Source organism: Eumetopias jubatus, unplaced genomic scaffold (assembly GCF_037043125.1).
Source record: "Eumetopias jubatus isolate StellerSeaLion01/CBP00866 unplaced genomic scaffold, mEumJub1_p1.0 scaffold_13, whole genome shotgun sequence".
Taxonomy (NCBI): Eukaryota; Metazoa; Chordata; class Mammalia; order Carnivora; family Otariidae; genus Eumetopias; species Eumetopias jubatus.
This window is the reverse complement of record NW_028274819.1, coordinates 75,695,228-75,716,186: the sequence shown is the minus strand read 5'-3', so window position 1 is coordinate 75,716,186 and position 20,959 is coordinate 75,695,228. Positions and strand designations below refer to the sequence as shown.

At 41.8% G+C, this 20,959-nt stretch overlaps 1 protein-coding gene and 1 pseudogene across 1 annotated transcript; one reads left to right on the top strand and one right to left on the bottom strand.

Annotated features, from left to right (window-relative positions):
- The first annotated feature begins 2,669 nt into the window (after positions 1 to 2,669).
- Positions 2,670 to 2,972, top strand: LOC114221568 (small nuclear ribonucleoprotein G pseudogene; annotated as a pseudogene).
- CUNH11orf97 (chromosome unknown C11orf97 homolog) lies at positions 2,955 to 17,615 on the bottom strand. Its single transcript, XM_028119632.1, has 4 exons — positions 17,468 to 17,615; positions 12,838 to 12,942; positions 3,103 to 3,228; positions 2,955 to 3,004 (listed from the first exon to the last, which is right to left on the bottom strand). Exons 1-4 carry the CDS (start codon positions 17,613 to 17,615, stop codon positions 2,955 to 2,957), a joined length of 429 nt encoding a protein of 142 aa, XP_027975433.1.
- Between the last annotated feature and the right edge of the window lie 3,344 nt (positions 17,616 to 20,959).

The following is a 20,959-nucleotide window of genomic DNA, read 5'->3' as shown; positions in this document are numbered from 1 at the left end:
GTTATATATTATAATATGGTCACTATTGGGGCACCTGGGTGGCTCAGTCGGTTAAGCGTCCCACTCTTGATTTCAGCTCAGGTCATGATCTCAGGGTAGTGAGATCGAGCCCTGTGTTGGCCCTGGGCTGGGTGTGGAACCTGCTTAAGATTCTCTCTCTCCCTCTCCTTACCCCCCCACCCCCGCTCGCACACATATGTTCTCTCTCTCTCTCTCTCAAAAAAAAAAAAGTTTATAACATTATCACTGTAAGTGCTTGACATGGGCTGTAGACAGAGGCCTGGAGGCTGCTAGGAAGGTGGTGTGGATGAGTAAAAATGAGTGGTAGCAATGAACAAGCCTCTCCTAAATTGTATGGATGAAAATAATGCAATTATGGTCAAAGTCAGACATGCATTTTTTAAAATCATACGTCCCCACCTGATGAATTGGGTCATCTATTGGACTTTTATATCTTCACATGAAGGTAATTTGTTCTTCAAACCAGTCTTACAATACGGCATTTAGAAAACATTCAGTTTTAAAATAAATAGGTTTGGGAGTTTTCTTGGAATGATGAATTTATCCACTATAATTAGAACCTGACAGATCGAGTGGAAAGTTGAAATAAACAGCCCCCAATGGGCAAGAGGCCCAGACTTGAGTTGAATCAATCCTCACTTCAGGACACGGCTATCTTTGTGGATTTTGAGTGTAGTTGTCTCTCAGGATGGTTCCAACCCCACATTCCCTCAGCCCTGGCATTTGTGCGGGTTTAACTACCACCCCCACTGGTTCCGCCCTGGTTATCCAGGGACTAGAAGTTACTGGAAGTTAAGAGCATTGTCTCAGAAGTCAGAGGGACACAGGTTTGTAGTTCTGGCCTTGCCACCTCCTAGACACAGGATCTTGAGTAGTGTAATGTCTCTGTGCCTCAGTTTCCTCACTGGGAAAATGGAGCTTAAAACTCTTATCTCATGTGATCACGTGAATGACATAGCTACATAGAACACTGTTGTACCCCGCACATGGGAAATGGGGGCTACTGCTACTTTATTATAGAACCCAAATCTCCATACTAGTTCCTTTTTGCTACATGAATCCCCTTTAGTAACAAGTTTTGTTTTGTTTTTTTTCTTTCTCTGACTATGAGACTCAGTCTCTTAGGGACTACATATTCTCCCTACCGAATTCAGATCTTAAGAGGCTGCCTCCCAGGAGGCCCTTCTCCTTTGTGCCACTTTTTCTGAGCTCTCACCCCATTCTAGGTTCAACAGACTCCCCAGCTCTTGGGCACAGTTTGGCTCATAGAGGCAATAATATCTAGTGGTTAAAAGCCGCTGGAGACCGGCTGTCTGGGTTCCAATCTCAGAACGTCCTTTCACTAGCTGAGTGGCTCTCAGTAGATTATTCAACCTTGCTGTGCCTCACTTTCCTAATCTATAAAACAAATTGTACCTGTTTCACATGATTCTTGTAAAGATTAAAGAGATCATTATACATGAAGAATCTAGAATAAGAAGTGTCATATAGCATTTGCTATTATGAGTCATTTCTCGGGTGAAATTACTCAAGCTTGGCATTTACCCACTTCTCTCTTCCCATTCTAGGGTAACCTCCCAATTGTAGAGCTACTTTTAGGATTCATATACCCCATTTCAGGTCCCTAGAGTATCTGGACGCTGCTTATGCTTCTATGCCAAGACCCCTGCGTTCTCCACATCCTGCCACCAATTTCCCGGCAGACACTGGTTATGACAGTGAGGAATGAGTAATATTTTGTTCCAACCTTTACATCTCTGAGGAACAGTGCACTGGACCCAGCTGGGTGGCCTTTTACCTCAACTAGGGAGAAACTCGGGGAGCCCGGCAAAGTAGTTGCCTGACTCTTCCTTAATTCCCTTGTCTCCCTTTCCTCATTTCCACCAGTAAGCAAAGACCTGAGAAAAAGGGACAGTGCAAGATTCCTACCCACCCCAGCAGGCTGTGTGCCAGAAAGGCTTCCTGCATAAAAAGTACAGAGTCCGGAGGGTAACTCAAGAGTATGACCTTCTATTGTATCCAGGGGGGAATTTGCTCAGCTGAACTGTTAACTCTTTGAGTTCTATAATGAGGTAATGTGGCAAAGCTAAAAGCAACTTGGGAGAAGCAAATCAAAAGATTGCATCTCGGGGCGCTTGGGTGGCTCACTCGGTTAAGCATCTGCCTTTGGCTCAGGTCATGATCCCAGAGTCCTGGGATCAAGCCCCATGTCCAGCTCTCCGCTCAGTGGGGAGTCTGCTTCGCCCTCTCCCTCTGTGCTCTCTCTCTTTCTCAAATAAATAAAATCTTTTTTTTAGATTTTTTAAAAAGATTTTGTTTATTTATTTGAGAGAGAGAATGAGAGAGAGAGAGAGCACATGAGAGGGGGGAGGGTCAGAGGGAGAAGCAGACTCCCTGCTGAGCAGGGAGCCCGATGCGGGACTCGATCCTGGGACTCCAGGATCATGACCTGAGCTGAAGGCAGTCGCTTAACCAACTGAGCTACCCAGGCGCCCCTCAAATAAATAAAATCTTAAAAAAAAAAAAAGGAGATTGCATTGAGAACTTGAAATAAAGCATACACCACTGGGCTGTGAGCTAATCGGCACACTCGGGGCTTTCAGTAGAAGTCAAGAGTATTAGGATCTTGGTGTGGGATGCCACGAATTCCATTTGGAGGCATCTTTGAGCTCGCGCAGTAGACACCATGAGCAAAGCTCACCCTCCTGAGTTGAAAAAATTTATGGACAAGAAATTGTCATTGAAATTAAATGGTGGCAGACATGTCCAAGGAATATTGCGGGGGTTCGATCCGTTTATGAATCTTGTGATAGATGAATGTGTGGAGATGGCAACTAGTGGGCAACAGAACAATGTTGGAATGGTGGTAATACGAGGAAATAGTATCATCATGTTAGAAGCCTTGGAGCGAGTATAAACAATGGGTGTGTTCATCAGAAGGAATCAACTGCTTCCACATGTCCCCTCCATAGTACCTGTTTTACTACAATATAAAAATCAGGTCGTGTGCATTTTCATATTGAACTTTTTTGTTAAATAAACTTTTATAATAGTCAAAAAAAAAGAGTATTAGGATCTTACTTCTCAGCCCTCCATGCCTCGAATAGTACTTGGCTTGTGGCAGCAAACTGTTTCCGCTTGGCAGTCCCAGTTTTAAGCCTCCCACGGGGAGATTCCTTTTAATGCTCCAAATCCCTTCCAGGGCCACTGTCAATATTTTCAGAAGCAAGATGACAATTACTAGCTGAGTTCCTTTTCAGCGCAACATCTTTTAGAAGTATTTACTGGGTGATTATTTTTTCAGTCATTTGGGTGGAAGTTGATTTTGTTTGATTAATCAAACCAACCAAGGTCTTTAGCATTTGTTTAATCTTTTATTTCAGTTCATTCATTCAATTCTTCCATAGGCAGTTAAACCTCTACAGTGCTATTAGATCATTTAGCTGGCCCCTGAAGACGTAGATGAAAAGTCAGTATAGAAAAATATATAACAAAACACAAAAGGATCAGAAATAAATTAGTTAATATAGACACTTCATGCGGCCAGCCCTATCTGATTCTAATTCCTCGAAATACAAATATTTCCAAAGAAAATATAACCAAAAGTTACCATATTAATTCATCATATACATTCAGCAATCACCTAAAAGACTGAACTAGATGCTATTTAACTGCGCCTTGAATGAAAACAAGCTCACTGGAAAATACCATAGACAAATACTTGGGATGCAATGTCTATGCATTGATACAAAGCGAATCGTAGTCTTAAATCCTGATACCATTCAGTAAGTATTGTTTTAGTGATTTTATTTGCACTGGATTGTTCTCCATATCCTAAAAGCACTTATTTAGCTCTTGAGAGTCAGTCAACAAGCTTTTTGGGAAAATCTGTCATGTAGAAAACTGTGACCCAAATCAAATAAGGTTATTCAGGTTAAATACATTGTTTTTACCATTTCTGAAGCCGCAAATTATGCCCAAATATTCTCCACAGATCCAAGGCCGCCTACTGGTATCCACACTAACATCTGATTCCTCCCCAAAGGCTTCTGTACCATGTAGTGATTAGGGGCACCATGTCTGGGGTCAGAGGGGATGTGGGTTTTTCTTTGCTTCACCACCTGCCAGTTGTATGGCTTTGAGCAAGTTATTGAACCCACCATGTCTCCGTTTCCTCAGCTTTGAAATGGGGATAATACCTAGCTTGAAGAATTATTATAGGATCTGGATGAAATGGATTTAAAGTGCTTTGCATTCAATAAATGGTAACTATTATTTTTACAGGGACAATGATTTTCCCGTCCAAGCATGGACTCAGATTCTGTTTCTGGAAGCAGAATCAATGAGCTGACTCACCAAGCGGAATGTCGATATTTGCCTCTTCCTCCCCACTCCTGAATAGAGTTAGCTGAAGGTATCTGGCAAAGTTCGTTTCTTCCCCCTCCTTCAAAGACCTTCAGGGAAGACTCCACAATCTCCTTCTGTCAAGACCTTACAAACTTTAAGCTGTTCCTTATATCTAACCCAAATCTTTCCCCACCCTTCCAGCCAGTTTCCTCTTCTTCTATCCTCTCTAGAGACAGTAAAGAGCTGCTCTCCAGCCCCTGGATAATAGACTCTCTGATTTAGGAGTCCACCGATATTTATTAAATGCCTCCCGTGTACAACACCCAGTAAGAAACCAAGGAAATGGATTTAGATTTGTTCCACATTGAGAGAAGTTCTGACAAATGGAAAACATTTTGACAACAGGAGGCAGAACTCTGTAGAAAAACCACATTAAATTAGATAGAAAAATTATACTAATCTAATCAAGTTGTGCTCTTTCAGATGCAATCTGGAATCCAGGAATATCTGGAAGTTTACAACTTAATAGGGAAAATACCTCAAATGTAAATGCAGATGCTCAGAAATGCATGAGAAAAATAAAAGCAAAATATAGTTATGTATAAGTATTTACTGTACTCAGGAATAGAGGTTGCTGGAAAAAAACAGCACTACTTTGATTTGATATGTTTGGGTGAAGAAGTTACAGAAGGTGATATGTTCAACTGGAGAAAAAGAGGTCTGGAAAGAAGCACAGATGTCCTTTGAAGCACCTTCTTTAGAGAGAAAGCCAAGGCCCTCTGCTCTGGGCATGCGCATTCCAGGAGGAAGGAAGACGGGAGGGGGGGGGAAGGGGGGGAAGGGGGGGCGGGGGGGAAGGGGGGGAAGGGGGGGCGGCGGGGAAGAGCCAGGGAGGCCACCGTGTCGGCATACAGCCTGCAAAGGAAAGGGCGGCAGGACAAGAATAAAGCTAAGAGAAGGGAATTAAATCCCCTCTGGAAACTCAGAATCTTCCCGAGAGTCTTCTCTCTTCCCTTCTCTGCCCCCAACCCCTTCTACTCAGGGACCTTTCTAGGTGTGTTTTTAGCCTGAAATGTAAAGTTACTAAACCATGATTTTAGGCTAGACATTTTTTTTTTAAGAATTTATTTATTTGACAGAGAGACACAGCAAGAGAGGGAACACAAGCAGGGGGAGTGGGAGAGGGAGAAGCAGGCTTCCTGCCGAGCAGAGAGCCTGATGCGGGGCTCGATCCCAGGACTCTGGGATCATGACCTGAGCCGAAGGCAAACTCTTAAGGACTGAGCCACCCAGGTGTCCCTTATGCTAGAAATTTTAGCCAGAGGGACCTGGCCTGGTCTTTCAGGGAAAGTAAGATCACCCTTCAAAAATATTTTTGTTGTTTTCAGCTGTCTCTGATTCTGAGTAATGAACATTAGAGCCTGAAAAGCCAATTTAGAGCTACATCATCTGTGTTTCCTTTGTGCAAACATGGTCAGAGAGTTGACCACAGGAAGAAAAATTTAAGTCATTTAAATTTATCTTTGGTGACTTCTACGTTCTGTAATTATCTTGACATGCCTTTGGTGTCTAGTAAATTCCTTTTATATTGTAGGTACACCAAATATTTTTGTTGAATGAATTAATGAATAACAAACATATCCACACTTGCTGAGTGATGTTTTACATTTTCTAAATTGGTACTAAATGTAATAAATAAACCAGATTCAAAATAAAGTTTTTATGCATTCAGGGACATATAGACACAAAGTCATGGATTTGACACTTGAAATTCATTGAAAGAGGTGATGTTGTGTAAGAGAAAACTAGTACATTTTATTAATCAAAATCTTTATGACTTCTGCAGGTTTCAGCCAGAAAAATATAAAAGCCCTTGCAATTTGAAAACATTAAATTAAAACATAATTTCCACAAAGTCCTCTCTACAAGCTCTTAGAAATGTAGAAATAATTTTAAGGTAAATGGTAAAATGAAAGCCACAGTCTGATAATGCATGTCTCACAAGTTTACCTCTTTTTTTAAAAAGTTGTAAGGAGGGGAAAATCTTCAGGGAATCACTAAGAATATGTGAATGATGACGTTAGCTAAATTCTTCCTTATCCAGAAAGTTCCATAAATGGCCCCAAATCCCATTCTCATCTGACAGAAGATTTGGTCAGAAAATGGCATTTGTTTGTCGGGATGATGAGAACCTTTTTGAGCAGCTCCCAGACCCTGTCCTTATCTGATGGGAATGTGTCAAGCCTCTGAAGGCTGTTCTACCTCCAGTTCGAAGCTAAACTGAGGCAGAACCTGGAAAAGATTGTGACAAACTTTCTTTTACTAAAGAGAATACTATTTGCTCCCAATATAATTTCAAATCTTTTTTCCTCCCAGAAAACATAAGCTTATGTTTCAAAAGAGACTGTATAGCCCAATGGCTAAGAGCAAGGAGGTCAGCTTCTGACAAGCCTATTGCACTGTGCGACAAAGGGCAAGTCACCGTACTCCCTGAACCTCAGCGTCCAGATCTGCAAAGTGGGAATTATAAGAGCACAGGGTCATTGCAAGGACTGAAAGAGATAGTTTGTAAACCCTGTAAAAAATTAATAATAGTAGTATTAAGTATTAATGATACTTATTATTATTACCATCATTGTGTATACATAGAGAGAGACACCCTCCACCTACCCACCCCTACCCCTCACCCCAGCCTCCAGTGCTTCTCACTGAGCCCATCTATCTCTCTATCAGGAGCCGGGAAGGAATCCAAATCCTAGAGGAGAGGGCTTAGTGGCCTGGCAGCCCATTTTTCCTGTGGCCACTGATGCCATTCCCTAGACCCAAGGATCGGGTAACAACCACTCAGAACACCTCGGCCATGTCAATATCTTCACAGCTCTTATTAACTATTGTCACAACACAACCACAAGAACAGGTAGCATAGCTCATTTAGCTGAAGGTCCCAGAAGACCAACAGACCTTCTGCCTGAGTCTCCGTTTGCGCCCCCAAACAAAAATATCCCAGAAGAAATGTTATGTTTGCTGTTAAACGTCCATAAAAGCTAATTAATGAATCTCAGACTTTTTACTTATTTCATTCAACCCAAGAAAAAGAAAACTTTGATCTTATACCACTTTCATTCAGCCAAAGGAAAAGGGGAAAAGCACAGAAAGAACTGCTTCTGGGCACTTCCACGATTGTCCTCATTAGCTCAGTCACAAAGAAAACATGCTATGATTTCAGTTGCTTGACTTCAGGCACATCCCCCTCCTAATAGATGATATAAGCTCTTCGGTAAGTTCGCCCACACTTTGCTATGGACGGGGCCAGTATTTTGGTGCTTTATCAATGGTTGAGGGAAAACCCAGTCTGGACACTTACTGAAATCTCACTGTCATCATCAGATTGTTGTGAGAGAATGTGGACTTGATAGTTTAAAAATTCAAACAAGGGCGCCTGGGTGACTCAGATGGTTAAGCGTCTGCCTTCGGCTCAGGTCATGATCCCAGGGTCCTGGGATCGAGTCCCGCATCGGGCTCCCTGCTCCTTGGGAGCCTGCTTCTCCCTCTGCTTCTCTCTCTCTCCCTCTGTCTCTCATGAATAAATAAATAAAATCTTAAAAAATAAAAAAAAATAAATAAAAATTCAAACAAATCCAGTCAATGCATACATTGCTGTACAAATATGGTTGGACACATGCCTATACCTTGGGGTCCCTAGAATTCAGATAGACTTGGGTATATCGAAGAAATAGTATATATTGTTTATCTAGAGTCACAAAATCAATATATGGAGAGAAAAGCCAGGCAGGTAATATAAGGAAGTAAAGCAGGCCAGGGCTAAGAAGTAATTGGCTCTCCTACTTCTTTTATCTTTTTCCACTTTTGTTGGAGACGGATACCAGAGAAACACATTCTTTCCTCTTCCCACCATGAGAGGAGGAAGTCTGCAGTGGAGGTGTGAACATGAATAGTTTGTGATATGCCCCACCTGGCTGGGGACCTTTAAGGGGATGGGTAACGGCGTGGGCAGGCCAGCTAGGGCAGCGTAAGCCAACTCCAGGCACTGTGCCACGTGTGAATATCCACTTGGCTGTCACATCGTTCTTTCTCCTCCTCCCCTCCCTCTTCACCCCAGATAATCTAGGAATCTAGATTCGTATGTAAAAAGTCCTAATTTATTAAATGTTGACGACTGATTCATATATTTAAAAAATACAATTCAGAACAAATAAATTTGTCTATATGTTTGCAAGATGAACCTGGCATAGGGGTCAACCGTTTGGGACCCTGAGCCAAACTAAGATAGCCCCGAGAGCCTAATTACATGCAAGACATGGTAATCTGGAGTGGGTATGAAGGATGGCTCTGTGGTTTTGGCCTTGGCCATTATGCCATGTCATGCATTTGGATGGGTGATATATAGGAAGGAGTAAGTCGAGGAGAGGTATGAGTTTTATTTTGGACATGTTGATCTTGAATACTTGTAGGACAACCAGTAAGAGAAATTGAGCCTGGACACACAGACTTCAGAAACAGACACATCACAGTGAGGTAGTGGTAGAAACAATGCGAACAGCTGAGATGATCCAGGGACAGCCAACGGAACAAGATTAGAAGACTGTGGTTAACACCCTGGTAGGCATCAATATTTGGGGATGAAGGTGAGTGAAAAGAAGTTTTCTTTTTTTTTTTTAAAGATTTTATTTATTTATTTGAGAGAGAGAAAGCACGAGAGGGAAGAGGGTCAGAGGGAGAAGCAGACTCCCCGCTGAGCAGGGAGCCCGATGCGGGACTCGATCCCAGGACTCCAGGATCATGACCTGAGCCGAAGGCGGTCGTTTAACCAACTGAGCCACCCAGGCGCCCCGAAAAGAAGTTTTCAATGGAGGATGAAAAGGAATATCCAAAGAAGAGAACAAGGATATTTAGTGTCAAGGAATTTGAGGGGAAAAAAAAAAAGTTTAAGGAGAGAACCATCAATTATGTCAAGTAGGGCAGAAATCTCAAGCCAGCCAAGGCAGACCAGGACCCACGGGACTTGGTCATAATATGTCACTGGAAACACTACAGTGCACAGAATGCCAATGGGATTTGGGATAAGACCTGAGTTTGGAATCTGGTTTTGCCACTTACTTAACGCATAACCTTGGACAGTAGAAACCTCTCAAAATCTCAGTTTACTCATCCGTAAAATGGGAATCATAATACCTATATCACATGGCTTTCATGAGGATTCATCGTAAGCAAAATAAAGCCCCTGTCCTCATGTAGCTTAAGTTCTTGTGAGACAGACAGTCAATAAAGAAGTATACAGACAAATATATAATTTCGAAGTAGTGATTAAAAAAAGGCAGAAAGAAGAAAGTGGTATAAAAGATTAGAGAGTAATTGGGAGAGTAGGTAGTTTCTACTTTAATCTGGTAGAGAGGTTACTTCTGAGAAGATGACATTTGAGCTGAAACTTGAAGGAAGAGGGAGAAAGACATTTGATGATCTAGGGGAAGTAGAAAGGTTCTGAGGTGAAAATGGGTTTGGCATGTTCCAGAACATTAAGGAAACCCGTATGGCTAAAGTGGGGTGGGAAAGTACAGGAACTGAGTTCAGAAAGGTGAGCAGACCATACAAGGGGACTGAAATCTAGACTAAGAATCACAAAGAGCCATCGGAGGGCTTTGAACATGGAGGTGGTATACAATGACTTGTGTTGTAAGAGACCCCTTTGGGTTCTGTGCAGAAAAATGGACTGTGGGGAGAGCAGTAGAAGGTGCTAGAGGATGCTACTGCTGAGCTCGAAAGAGATGATGGGGGCTTGGACAAGGCTGCAGTTGGGGAGATTTAGGATGTATTTCCAACGCAGATTTGACAGGATTAGCGGAGGGACTGGACATGAAGTTTGAAGATTTGACTTTTAGGTGTTTGGCATAGTGAATAGTGATGTCATTTCCTGAGATGGGGAAGAGCTGTTGAAGAGCGGTATAGAATAAGAGTTCTGTTCTGGACATGTACAGTGTGAGAGGCCTAGTAGACATCCAGGTGGGAAGTTAAGTAGGCTTTTGAGATTTGAGGGGGAAAGCAGAGGCTAGGGATATAAATTTTGGAGTCATCAGCACACAGGGCTAGATGTGATCACTCAGGGAGTGAATATAGATGGAGAGAAGAGCCTGTGACTGAGCTCCCCAAAGTTTAGAGGTGAGGAGAAGGGGGAGCCAGCAAAGACGACAGGGAGTCGCACCAGCAAAACCAGGAGACTGGAGCATGCTGACCTGGAGGCTCAGTTGACAAAGTGTTTTCAAAGGGAAGGAGTAAATAATTATGTCAGATGCTACAGAGAAGTTGAGTTTGATGAGTTTCTGGATTGTATTAGACTTTCAAAATCATTAATTTGACTTTCAAGAGGAAGGTCATTCACCATCTGGAAAAGAACAGTTTGCCTGGGCTCATGGAAACCAAAGCCTATTTGCAATGGGTGGGGGAGTAAACAAGAAGTGGAGAAGTGGAGACAATGGGCTAGTGTACTTAAGCTTAACATCCAGGAAGAGCTGCCATTGGAGCCATACAAGTCCCTAAAAGTTTTATGCAGAATTCTGCGTGTCTGTGACAAGCTGTGTTCTCCAGAAAGAGAAGCCCCAGCTCCCATGATATATCTAAAGGAGTATGTCACCAAAAATCCTGCAATAGAGAATTCAGTGGCTGGCCCAGAGCTGCCAACGCCCTGAGAGTAAGCAGGAGGCGTGGCACCCCCTCTAGGTGCTAGCTCCCTGTTGTGGCCAAGGACACGGGGCGTTCAGCCTTTTAAATTATTTTTTAAGAACAGAAAAAGAAAAAAAAACTAGCAGCTTTTTTCCCCCTAAGTAAAGCCCCTTTAAAACTTAAACTTACAGAATCTACTCTCAGCTTTAAAGGATTTTCTAGACTAAAAGAGCACCTCTGTGCGACCTCTGGTGGATATTATGAAAACGCAGGCCAAGCATTTCCATTTTATATGAAGGACATTTGAAAAGATTGCTTAGAAAAATGAATTTTTATAATCACTTAGATTGTCTAACAACCAAACGTATCCAATAAGAATAATACATCATCTAATTGGTATATAAATTATAAATTTTTAAGTGTATAAATGAAAATAAGCCCAGAATAGAATAGTTTAAGACTTAAAAATTTTTCCAACCACTAGGGGAATAGTAAGTATAGGCTGGGGTTCGGAGACACAATTCAGTAGGTCATTCTGCATCTGTTCACAGAGTTCAAAATAAACTCTATATTTTCTTTCCAGACATAGTCTGAATAAAATTGGCCATTTTGCTGGTTTCTCCTTTCGTAAGAATGGGGAGTACAGAAGGCCTAACGTGCGTTTGCATGGCCGGTTTTGCAGTGGAAAGTGGGCAAATCTGTCAGAGTCGGGAAAAGAAAAAATGCACTTCTAGGCCTGCAGCATCTGCTCTCAGGAATCCTTAGAGAATTTGAGCCCTAGCTGCTGGGTATTCAACAGTGCTCCTCCTCTGTAGAAAATGTCAAGTTCTCTTGAGTGCAGAAGTCACGTGCTACAGTTCTTTTCTTTCTTCTAGAAATGCTGGTGCCCAAGAGGTTTGCAATAAAAACCTGATGATTTGAAAAGTGTGAAATGTGTGCCTTGTAATCATTGAGAAGGAATCAGGAAAATGAGGGGCTCTAGTAGTTTCAAAATAACATCTGTTGAGGGGGTGGTGCCTGGGCGGCTCAGTAGGTTAAGCATCTGACTCTTGACTTCAGCTTGGGTCTTGGTCTCAGGGTTGTGAGTTCAAGCCCCGTGCTGGGCTCCGTGCTGGGCTCCATGCTGGGCATGGAAAAAAAAAATCTGTGAGGGATTCTGGGCTTCTAGAGCGTATCTTTTCTCAAATGAACTATCAATGCCTAGACATTTAACCCATAAACTACATGTAAATACAATAAAATCCTTGGATGATTTGACCTATTTAAATGACTTCGATTCTTCAGGGTCAGTGATCTTCAGTTTGGGTCCCTGGACCATCAGCCTCAACACCAACTGGGAACTTGGTAGAAATGCAAATTGCCGACCCCCCACCCAAGAACTACTGAGCCAGTGACTCTAGGGATGGTTTCCAGCAATCTGCTTTTAACAGGTTCCCGGGTAATTCTGATGAAATCTAAATTTTGGGAACCACTGTTACTGGTCACACCTATATTGATAAAGATTGAAGATATTATTGTGCTTTTCTTGGAAAAAATTCGACTTCTTATTGAATAGAAATAACTCCACCAAAAATGCGGGATAGCAATGTAGATACTGATACCTAGCTACTTTTTGTAAATATAAGCTTATTTGGACACAGGCAAAATAATTATAAAATTAGCTGAAGAATTTCCCAAGTATCCATTTTTCTTTTGATAGTCATGGTTTTGTAATAAGGAAAATAATCATTCTACCATTAAATAGGTAATTTCATATTCATTGCAGAAATATACTTCATTTGTCATGGAGATTACCTGCAGGTGGATTTTTAATGCAGCACTCATCTCTTTTAATAGAAAGTTCTTCTTCTAGTACTTCCTTAATTCTCTTATGTGGCTCAGAATACAAGAATTTCTTCCCTATAAAGACATTAATAAAATTGATTATCTATCATAAATTCTGCCAAACTTTCTAGCCATTATGCCTACATGAATAACTATTTCTTAAGAAGACACGTCCCTCCATACAAACAGCAGATGATTCACCCTCTTTTGGAAAGATCCCTTTTTGGTTCTTTTGGGACTTTACACTTTCACATAATTCCTGACCTTTTGTGGTAAGTTTCAGATACCTGTTTCAGGTGTTAGGAAGAAACAGATGGAGTTTCCTTCATTTGCTTCAAGAAAACTCATTTATTCGATAAATCCTTATTAAGGACCTACTCTGTGCCAGGCGCTGGGCTAGGGACGGAGGACAAGCAATGAAAAAGACAGATGTGCCCATGGAGCCTACTACAGCTACAAACCACAGAACACCTCAGCCTTATTTAGTTATCATTTTGAGAGGTAAACGTGAATTGTTGTAGTGAATCACTTATGGACACATGACTTTTTTCCTGGCCTCTAAGCCTGGCACTATAGGACATCACTGCTATTGTGGAGGATTGGCTTATTTGTTCTAAGTACCTTAGCATTATTTCTTCCGCTCACCCCCCAGAGCTCTGTGCTTCCTGACACTGTCACCCCCGTTTGTCCTGTCAGCCCCTCTCTCTTGCTTTCTGGGCTTCCTTGTGGCCCTTCTGTTCATTCCCACATCAAAGCCTATGTACATTCTATTTTGTGCCTGAACTGCCTTTCTCCTAGTATTTTTGCCTGCATAACTTCTACTCGAATTTCAATCCTAGGCTTAAAGGTTGGTGCCCTGGGGAAGCTTTCCCTGACTCTACAATCCTCAAATGTTCCTGGATACTTTTTTAGCATCGGACTCTTCTCTTTTCCTTCATTTCATTTACTGCAATTTATATATGGCCTCATTTGCTTTATATGCCATTATTTACGTAATTATTAGTTGAATATAGGTCTTCCTCATCAGACCATAAATACCATTGGGCAGGGATGTTTTCTGTTCAGTTCATCAGAGGCTTAGAGCAGAACTGGTGTAATAATAGACCAAATGTGTGTCCAAGTAGAACTCAGCATTGTTAAATTAGATGGAGCTCAAAGACTATTCTTGTGGATGAATGTCAATGCAGCTTTGTGAATGTCAGGGAACCAGTGGTTCTAGTCTTAATACTCAAAAGCTCAATGCAAGGAACCATGGAAAACCTAACCAACCCAATACTTTAGCTATTTAAGATGTGACTTTAAACTCACAATGGCAGGTGCCTCATCTTTCCCAGACTAACCAATAAAGAACGCAAGTGAAGAGATTTGACTTGTGTACTAACCAGCCCAAATGGGGTAAGAGACCACTGCTGTGGTCCTGGGTCACTCCTGGTCAGGAAGACTCAAACACACCTTCAGACACAAACAAGGTAGAATTAGATACTTTCTGCATCTCATTTTTGTTTCCCAGAAGTTAGGAGTCATATGAACACAAGGTGGGGGTTAGCTTTACTCAAGCTTAACTTTGGTTTAAACTTGTTTGGCTAGATCATGATCCTAAGGCAGAAAAGGGTTTAAGGAACATGGTTAAGAAGGAAGAAAATCCTGTAACAGTTCAGTAGAACAGAAGAGATCATCTCCTCTAAGTTCAAGTCTCTTGATGAATTTCAGCCCTGCTGTTATAAGAATTTACAGAGGAAATCACTAAAGGTTTTGAGGAACTGTGAAAAATTAGAGTAGCAAAGAGCTTAGTATAGGCAAATATTCCCTGCTCCAGGAAGGAAGGAAGGAAGGAAGGAAGGAAGGAAGGAAGGAAGGAAGGAAGGAAGGGAGGGAGGAAGGGAGGAGAGAAGTAGGAAGGAGAGAAGGAAAGAAGGAAAAAAAAATTCTACAAACTCTAACATAGCAGCTTGATGTTGATCTTCACCAACATTTGAGTTAGCCAACAGATGGCTTGTGAGTACAGATAATGAGGAACAGTGATCACTAAGTGTTAAGGACTACTAAGAACAATATTATTCCAGACTAAACTGCTTTCTTTTGTTAAGAGCTAATAACAATTGCTGTAATTTATTGAATGCTACCATACATATATTATTAGCATCTTACATATATTATTTCTCTTTTTCAAAATCACTCTATGGGCAGGTATAATTATTCCTATTTTATAGTTGAGAAAGTAACTCTCAGAAATCACAAAACTAGTCATAAAAATTAAAAGCCATGCCACCTGACTCTCCCAAACCCAAGTTACTAACCTAGCTAGATTAGGAAGATGTCATAGCCACAATGCATCTGCATTTCAGCAAGACATTTGATAAAGTGTATTTGTAGGAGGCAGAACGCCCACGCCAAAGATGCTGAATGACAGGTCAGGGACTTCCAGAGACTCTCCTTGGAACTGCTGGAAGTACCACCTAGTTTGCTAATTTGGATATAGAGAGGAACTGCCTACTCACCGATTGTGAGAATGGCACAAACTTGCTGAATGGCAAACTTAGGACTCAAAGGGCTGCTTCTGTACCTGGAATGGAGTGCTAAAATTCATAGAATGGTACTGATAGGGATAAATATAATAACTTGTATTTAGGATGAAACAAATTAACTGCATAAATTTAAAAAAAAGCCTGGATCAAATGTTTTCTATTGGACAACAGGGGAAAGAGAAACTAAGGATGTCATAGACTGCATTTGTTATATCTATTAATAATATAATGTGCCTGCCAAAACAGCTAATTGATTCTGGGTCCATTTAATAGAAGTAGAATGTTCAGATCAAGGGAGGTTATAGTCCCAGCATGTTACCCTAACCTGATCATACCTAGAATACTGGATTCAGTGGTTTAATAAACTGGAGAATGTGGGAAGAGGTTAGCCAGCATGGGGAGAGTGCTACAAAGTATTTTAAAGATGAGCCTGAAGTCTATGAAAGATTTGGTGGCTGTTCAAATAGCCACCTTCATACAATTTAAGGATGTTTTACCAGGAAAGGCCCATATTTCATCTGTGTATATTTCAGATCAGATCTATGATTAGGGAGTAGAAGCTACAGAGAGACAGAAGACTTTCCCAGAAAACATTTGAGAATCGAATGGGTACTTCATGTGGGTGTGAATAGCCTGGCTCTACCTGAGGCCCTAAAATGAGGTTCTCTGGGAGGCTGAAGCAAGAGTGCTCTATGCCCTGACCCTGACTTTCTGAGGTCCTCAAAGTTTGGACACATGCCTTAATTCATCACTCACTTATCCACAACTTGCCCAATGCCTGGCATGGATTCAGTAAGGATTCAGTATTTGTTGAATGGATGGGTGAATGATTTAATTCCACCTTTTACTCCTACAGAACTCCAGAGGACAAAAGAACCTTTCATTTCTAGCATCTTTAATGGGAAAATTCCCAGACAGAATTCGAAGTCAGAGTAAGAACTTACTTAAATATACCGAATACTTAAATATACTGGATTTAGTTGCCCCGAGTAAGGCCTCTGCATGCTGTTGATAATCAAAGGAATGGCGGAATGGTCCTTTCTCTAGGAGACACTGGTTCTGCAGCTCCTTAATGAGAAGTCCTGGGAGCAGGCTGGGTGGCCCCCTGAGGCAGGGGAGCTGAGCTGCTTCAGCCTCACCCTCCCTCCTGGGGTCTGCGGAGCTACATGACCTGAGGCTGGTCTCTAGAGAGGCAATCAAGGAGGCGATGCAGAAGGGCCAGAAACTGCGGGCATTCCTCATTGACCTATTATTTTCCCCATCATCATGCCTTAGCACTTCCTGAAAACGTGTAGAGCACAAGGGACTGTGAAATATAAATTCATGGAACAATATGGATGAGCGCGGAGGCCTGGAGCGGACTCCAGCTTCAGCCATGTTGGTTGTGACTCTGGACCAGAACCGCCTTTACTCACTTGAATATTGTTTGTGTGTTTGGCAGGGCAAGGAAGGAAACCCTTGTGTTAAAATGTGGCCCATCATTGTGAGATTCTAAAAGTATCAGGTAGTAATAACTGTTGAACTGAAAGTCCAAGACGGGTGAGGTTAAGCGTTTTAAGTACTTCTCTGGCATTGACTGAGTCACTGTGAGCAAGTCACTTCATTTCCTCTAGTCTAGACCTCAGTTTCCTGGTCTGTAAAATGAAGGAATTGGCAAAAATGAGCCACATGTTTCTCTCTGTGTGTGTATATAATTTATATATTTATGCATATTATAAATCTTTATACATTTTATATTTTATTATATATAAATTCAAATTTATATATTAGATTTTTCTTATTACACGCACACATACACACACACTTTTTTTTTTTCCCAATACCTTCCAGGTCAATGCCACTACCTGTCAGGTTGGAGGCTACCTGGGCTCAGGCAGCCTTTGGTGAAGGAGGCTTTGGGGAAATGCACCGGATGCTTTCTGCCACATCACCTCTGCCTTTGCCAAAACTGCAGCTCTGCCCCTACCCTCCAAGACCTTCAGCGAGTCTCATTCCGGATCCCCCGCTTCCCCTTCCACGCGTTCGACACGCCCCACGTCCCTGCGCGCACTCTGCGCGACCGGAGGGGAACTCACACTGTTTGCAAGACTCCTGGGGGCCGCCGCCGCCGGGCTCCCCGCGCGCCCCGCACCCCAGCCCGGCCGGCGGCTGAGCCTGCTCCCGGTCGCAGCCCGCCTCCGGCGCTGCCACCGCGCTCACCACCACCGCTTCTTCCCGCCTCATGCCGCGGGGGTCTTCTTCGCAGCCGGAGGCCCGCTGACCTTCTCAGCTCCGCCGCCTGCTGCCTGGGAACGCCCGGCGTCGCCGGTTCCCATAGTGACTGCGGATCCTCGCTTCCCCAGGCGCTCGCAGCTTGCGGCTCCCAGGCCCCAGGGGTCCCGCGCGCCCGGGATGGAGCTGAAGGTAGGGAGCTGCGATCACCCCCTTCCCCCTTCCATTGCCCCCCCTCCCCAGGCCAAAACAGCCCAATCTCAAGGTCGTTTCTTACTCCAACGGCGCAGGAGTAGCTTTGCTATTCCCAGGTAGGGAAAGCGAGATTCAGAAAAGCTACGGAAATTGTCCAAAGTCACATGGCCCAAGAATAGATCACCACCTGGTACAGGTAGGGGTGGGAGCAGGTACTAGACAGGTGAGTTCAAGGTAAGGTCGCTAGTTCCACACAGCGTTGTGCTCCTCCTGTCCCACTCCCTGCTACACACAACGTGATCTAATAAGTGAATGCTGAGGATCCAAACTTTTGGATCAAGGTTTTTTTTAAGATTGTATTTATTTATTTGTCAGAGAGAGAGAGAAAGTGTAAGCAGGGGGAGCAGCAGGCAGAGGGAGAAGCAGCAGGGAGCCTGATAAGGGACTCGATCCCAGAACTCTGGGATCATGACCAGAGCTGAAAGCAGACGCTTAACGACTGAGCCACCCAGGTATCCCTGATCAAGCTGTTTTTAAACAACTCTTGTTTTCAGGCACTTTTGTATTCATGATCTGTTTCAATCTATATCTAATAACTAATTTTACAGATGAGAAAATCAAATTCAGAAAAGTTTGATTTGAGTAGCAAGTGGGGAAATCTAGAGCTTTATTTGGAGCAGGAGGTTGCTCTTGTTTGTTTTTGCAGTCATTAACAAGTAAATTGTGGCGTGTTGTTAATTTTATAAAGGCTAAGTGCATTCTTTTACGGAGTTATAGTTCTACAAACTTGTAACCAAATAGGGGGGACCCCATCTGCCTCCATTTCATGGCAGAAGCAACCTCTTTCACGCCTCTTGCCTGATAATTTAGTATTTATGACCGTATAGCAAAATGTTTATTTTGATGTGTTATGTTTTCAATCTTAGGTATCATATGTTGATTTCCTACTTTGAAAGGTAAGGATTTAGTTTTCCTTCATTATCAGCCATCTAGCTGCTCAGAGTGGGGAATTTGAGGGTCTGTTTTATTTTTATTGTGGTAAAATACACATAAAATTTAACCTTTTTTAAGCATACAGTTCAATAGCATTAAGTATACTCATAGTGTCATACAGCCATTACCACTCTCCATTTCTAGAACTTTTTCATTATCCCAAATAGAAACTCTGTACCCATTAAATAATAATTCCCAATTTCCCCCTCTCCTAACCACTGATAACCTCTATTCTAGTTCCTGTCTCTATGAATTTGGCTACTTTAGGTACCTCATATAAGTGGAGTCGTATAGTATTTTACCTTTTGTGTCTGGCTTATTTCACTTAGCATAATTTTTTTAAGATTATTTATTTAAGAGAGAGAGAGTGGGGGGAGGGGCAGAGGGAGAGAATCTTTCAAGCTGACTCCCCCCTGAGCATGGAGCTAGACATGGAGCTCCATTCCACAACCCATGAGATCATGACCTGAGCCGAAACCAAGAGTTGATGCCTAACAGACTGAGCCACCCCGGCGCCTCACTTAGCATAATGTTTTTAAAGTTCATCTATGTCATAGCATATATAAGAACTACATTCTTTTAAAGTTGAATAGTATTCCATTGGGTGGACATACCACATTTTCTTATTCATCTGTTGATGGATGTTTGAGTTGTTTCCACCTTTGCCGGTTTCCAATAATGCAACAATGAGCACTGACATACAAGTTATCTATTTGAGTTCCCGCTTTCAATTCTTTTGAGTACATATCTAAAAATGGAATTGCTGGATCATATGGCAATTCCATGTTTAACTTTTAAAGGAACCATCAAACTTTTTCAAGTGTTTACACCATTTTACATTCCCAACAGCAATGTACAAGGGTTCCAGTTTCTCTACGTCCCTACCAACACTTGTTACTTTCCTTTTTTTAAAATAATAATAATAGCCAACTATCCTCGCATGAAGTGGTATCTCTTTGTGGTTTTGATTTGCATTTCTCCAATGACTGTGATGTTGAACATCTTTTCATATGCTTATAGGATATCTGTATATCTTCTTTGAAGAGATGTCTATCCAAGTATATTGCTTGTTGGATTATTTGTTGTTGAGTTGTAGGAGTTCTTTATATATTTTGAGTATTAATGTCTTATCAGATGTATGACATAAATATTTTCTCCTATTCCATGGGCTGCCTTTTCATTTTATTGATAATGTCCTTTGATTTCAATAAGTTTTAATTTTGATGTAGTCTCATTTATCTGTTTTTCCATTTAATGCTTTTGCTTTCGGTGTCACATCCAAAAACCACTGCCAAATCCAATATCATGAAGATTTTCCCCCCATATGCTTTCTTCTAAAAGTTTTATAGTTTTAGCTCTTACATTTAAGTCTTTGACCATTTTGAGTTAATTTTTGTATTCCATTACAGTGTGATATATGAATCTAACTTTATTCTTTTGCATGTGGATATCCAGTTTTCCCAGCACCATTTGTTGAAAAGACTGTTTTTTCCTCCACTGAATTGTGTTGACACCCCTGTCAAAATTCAATGGTCCATAAATGTGAGGGTTTATTTCTGGATTCTCAATTCTATTCCATTGATCTATATGTCTATCCTTATGCCAGTACCACATGTCTTGATTAACAGTTTTCTAGTAAATTTTGAAATCAGAAAGTGTGAGGCCTCCAACTCTCTTCTTTTTTAAAACTGTTTTGGCTCTTCTGGGTTCCTTGCATTTCCATATGAATTTTCGGATCAGCTTATTGATTTTTGTAAAGAAGTTACCTGGAATTTTGAAAGAGATTGCACTGAATCCGTGGATCAATGTGGAGAATGTTATCATCTTAACAATAAATGTTTTGGGGCGCCTGGGTGGTTCAGTCGTTAAGTGTCTGCCTTCGGCTCAGGTCATGATCCCAGGGTCCTGGGATCGAGCCCCACATCGGGCTCCCCGCTCCGCGGGAAGCCTGCTTCTCCCTCTCCCACTCCCCCTGCTTGTGTTCCCTCCCTCGCTGTGTCTCTCTCTGTCAAATAAATAAATAAAATCTTTAAAAAAAAATAAATGTTTTGATCCATGAACATAAGATGTCTTTCCATTTATTTAGTGCTTCTTTAATTTCTTTCAATAATGTTGTGTAGTTCTCAGAGCAAAAGTTTTGCACTTTTGTTAAGTTTATTCCAAAGTAT

What these genes read in the sequence shown, in the direction of transcription:
- CUNH11orf97 (XM_028119632.1), bottom strand. Translation starts at nt 17,615, where the DNA reads ATGAGGCGGGAAGAAGCGGTGGTGGTGAGCGCGGTGGCAGCGCCGGAG. An exon ending in CCAGGAGTCTTGCAAACAGT is followed by an intron (nt 12,943 to 17,467) that starts GTGAGTTCCCCT and finishes ATGTCTTTATAG; the next exon opens with GGAAGAAATTCTTGTATTCT. An exon ending in CATTAAAAATCCACCTGCAG is followed by an intron (nt 3,229 to 12,837) that starts GTAATCTCCATG and finishes AAATATTGACAG; the next exon opens with TGGCCCTGGAAGGGATTTGG.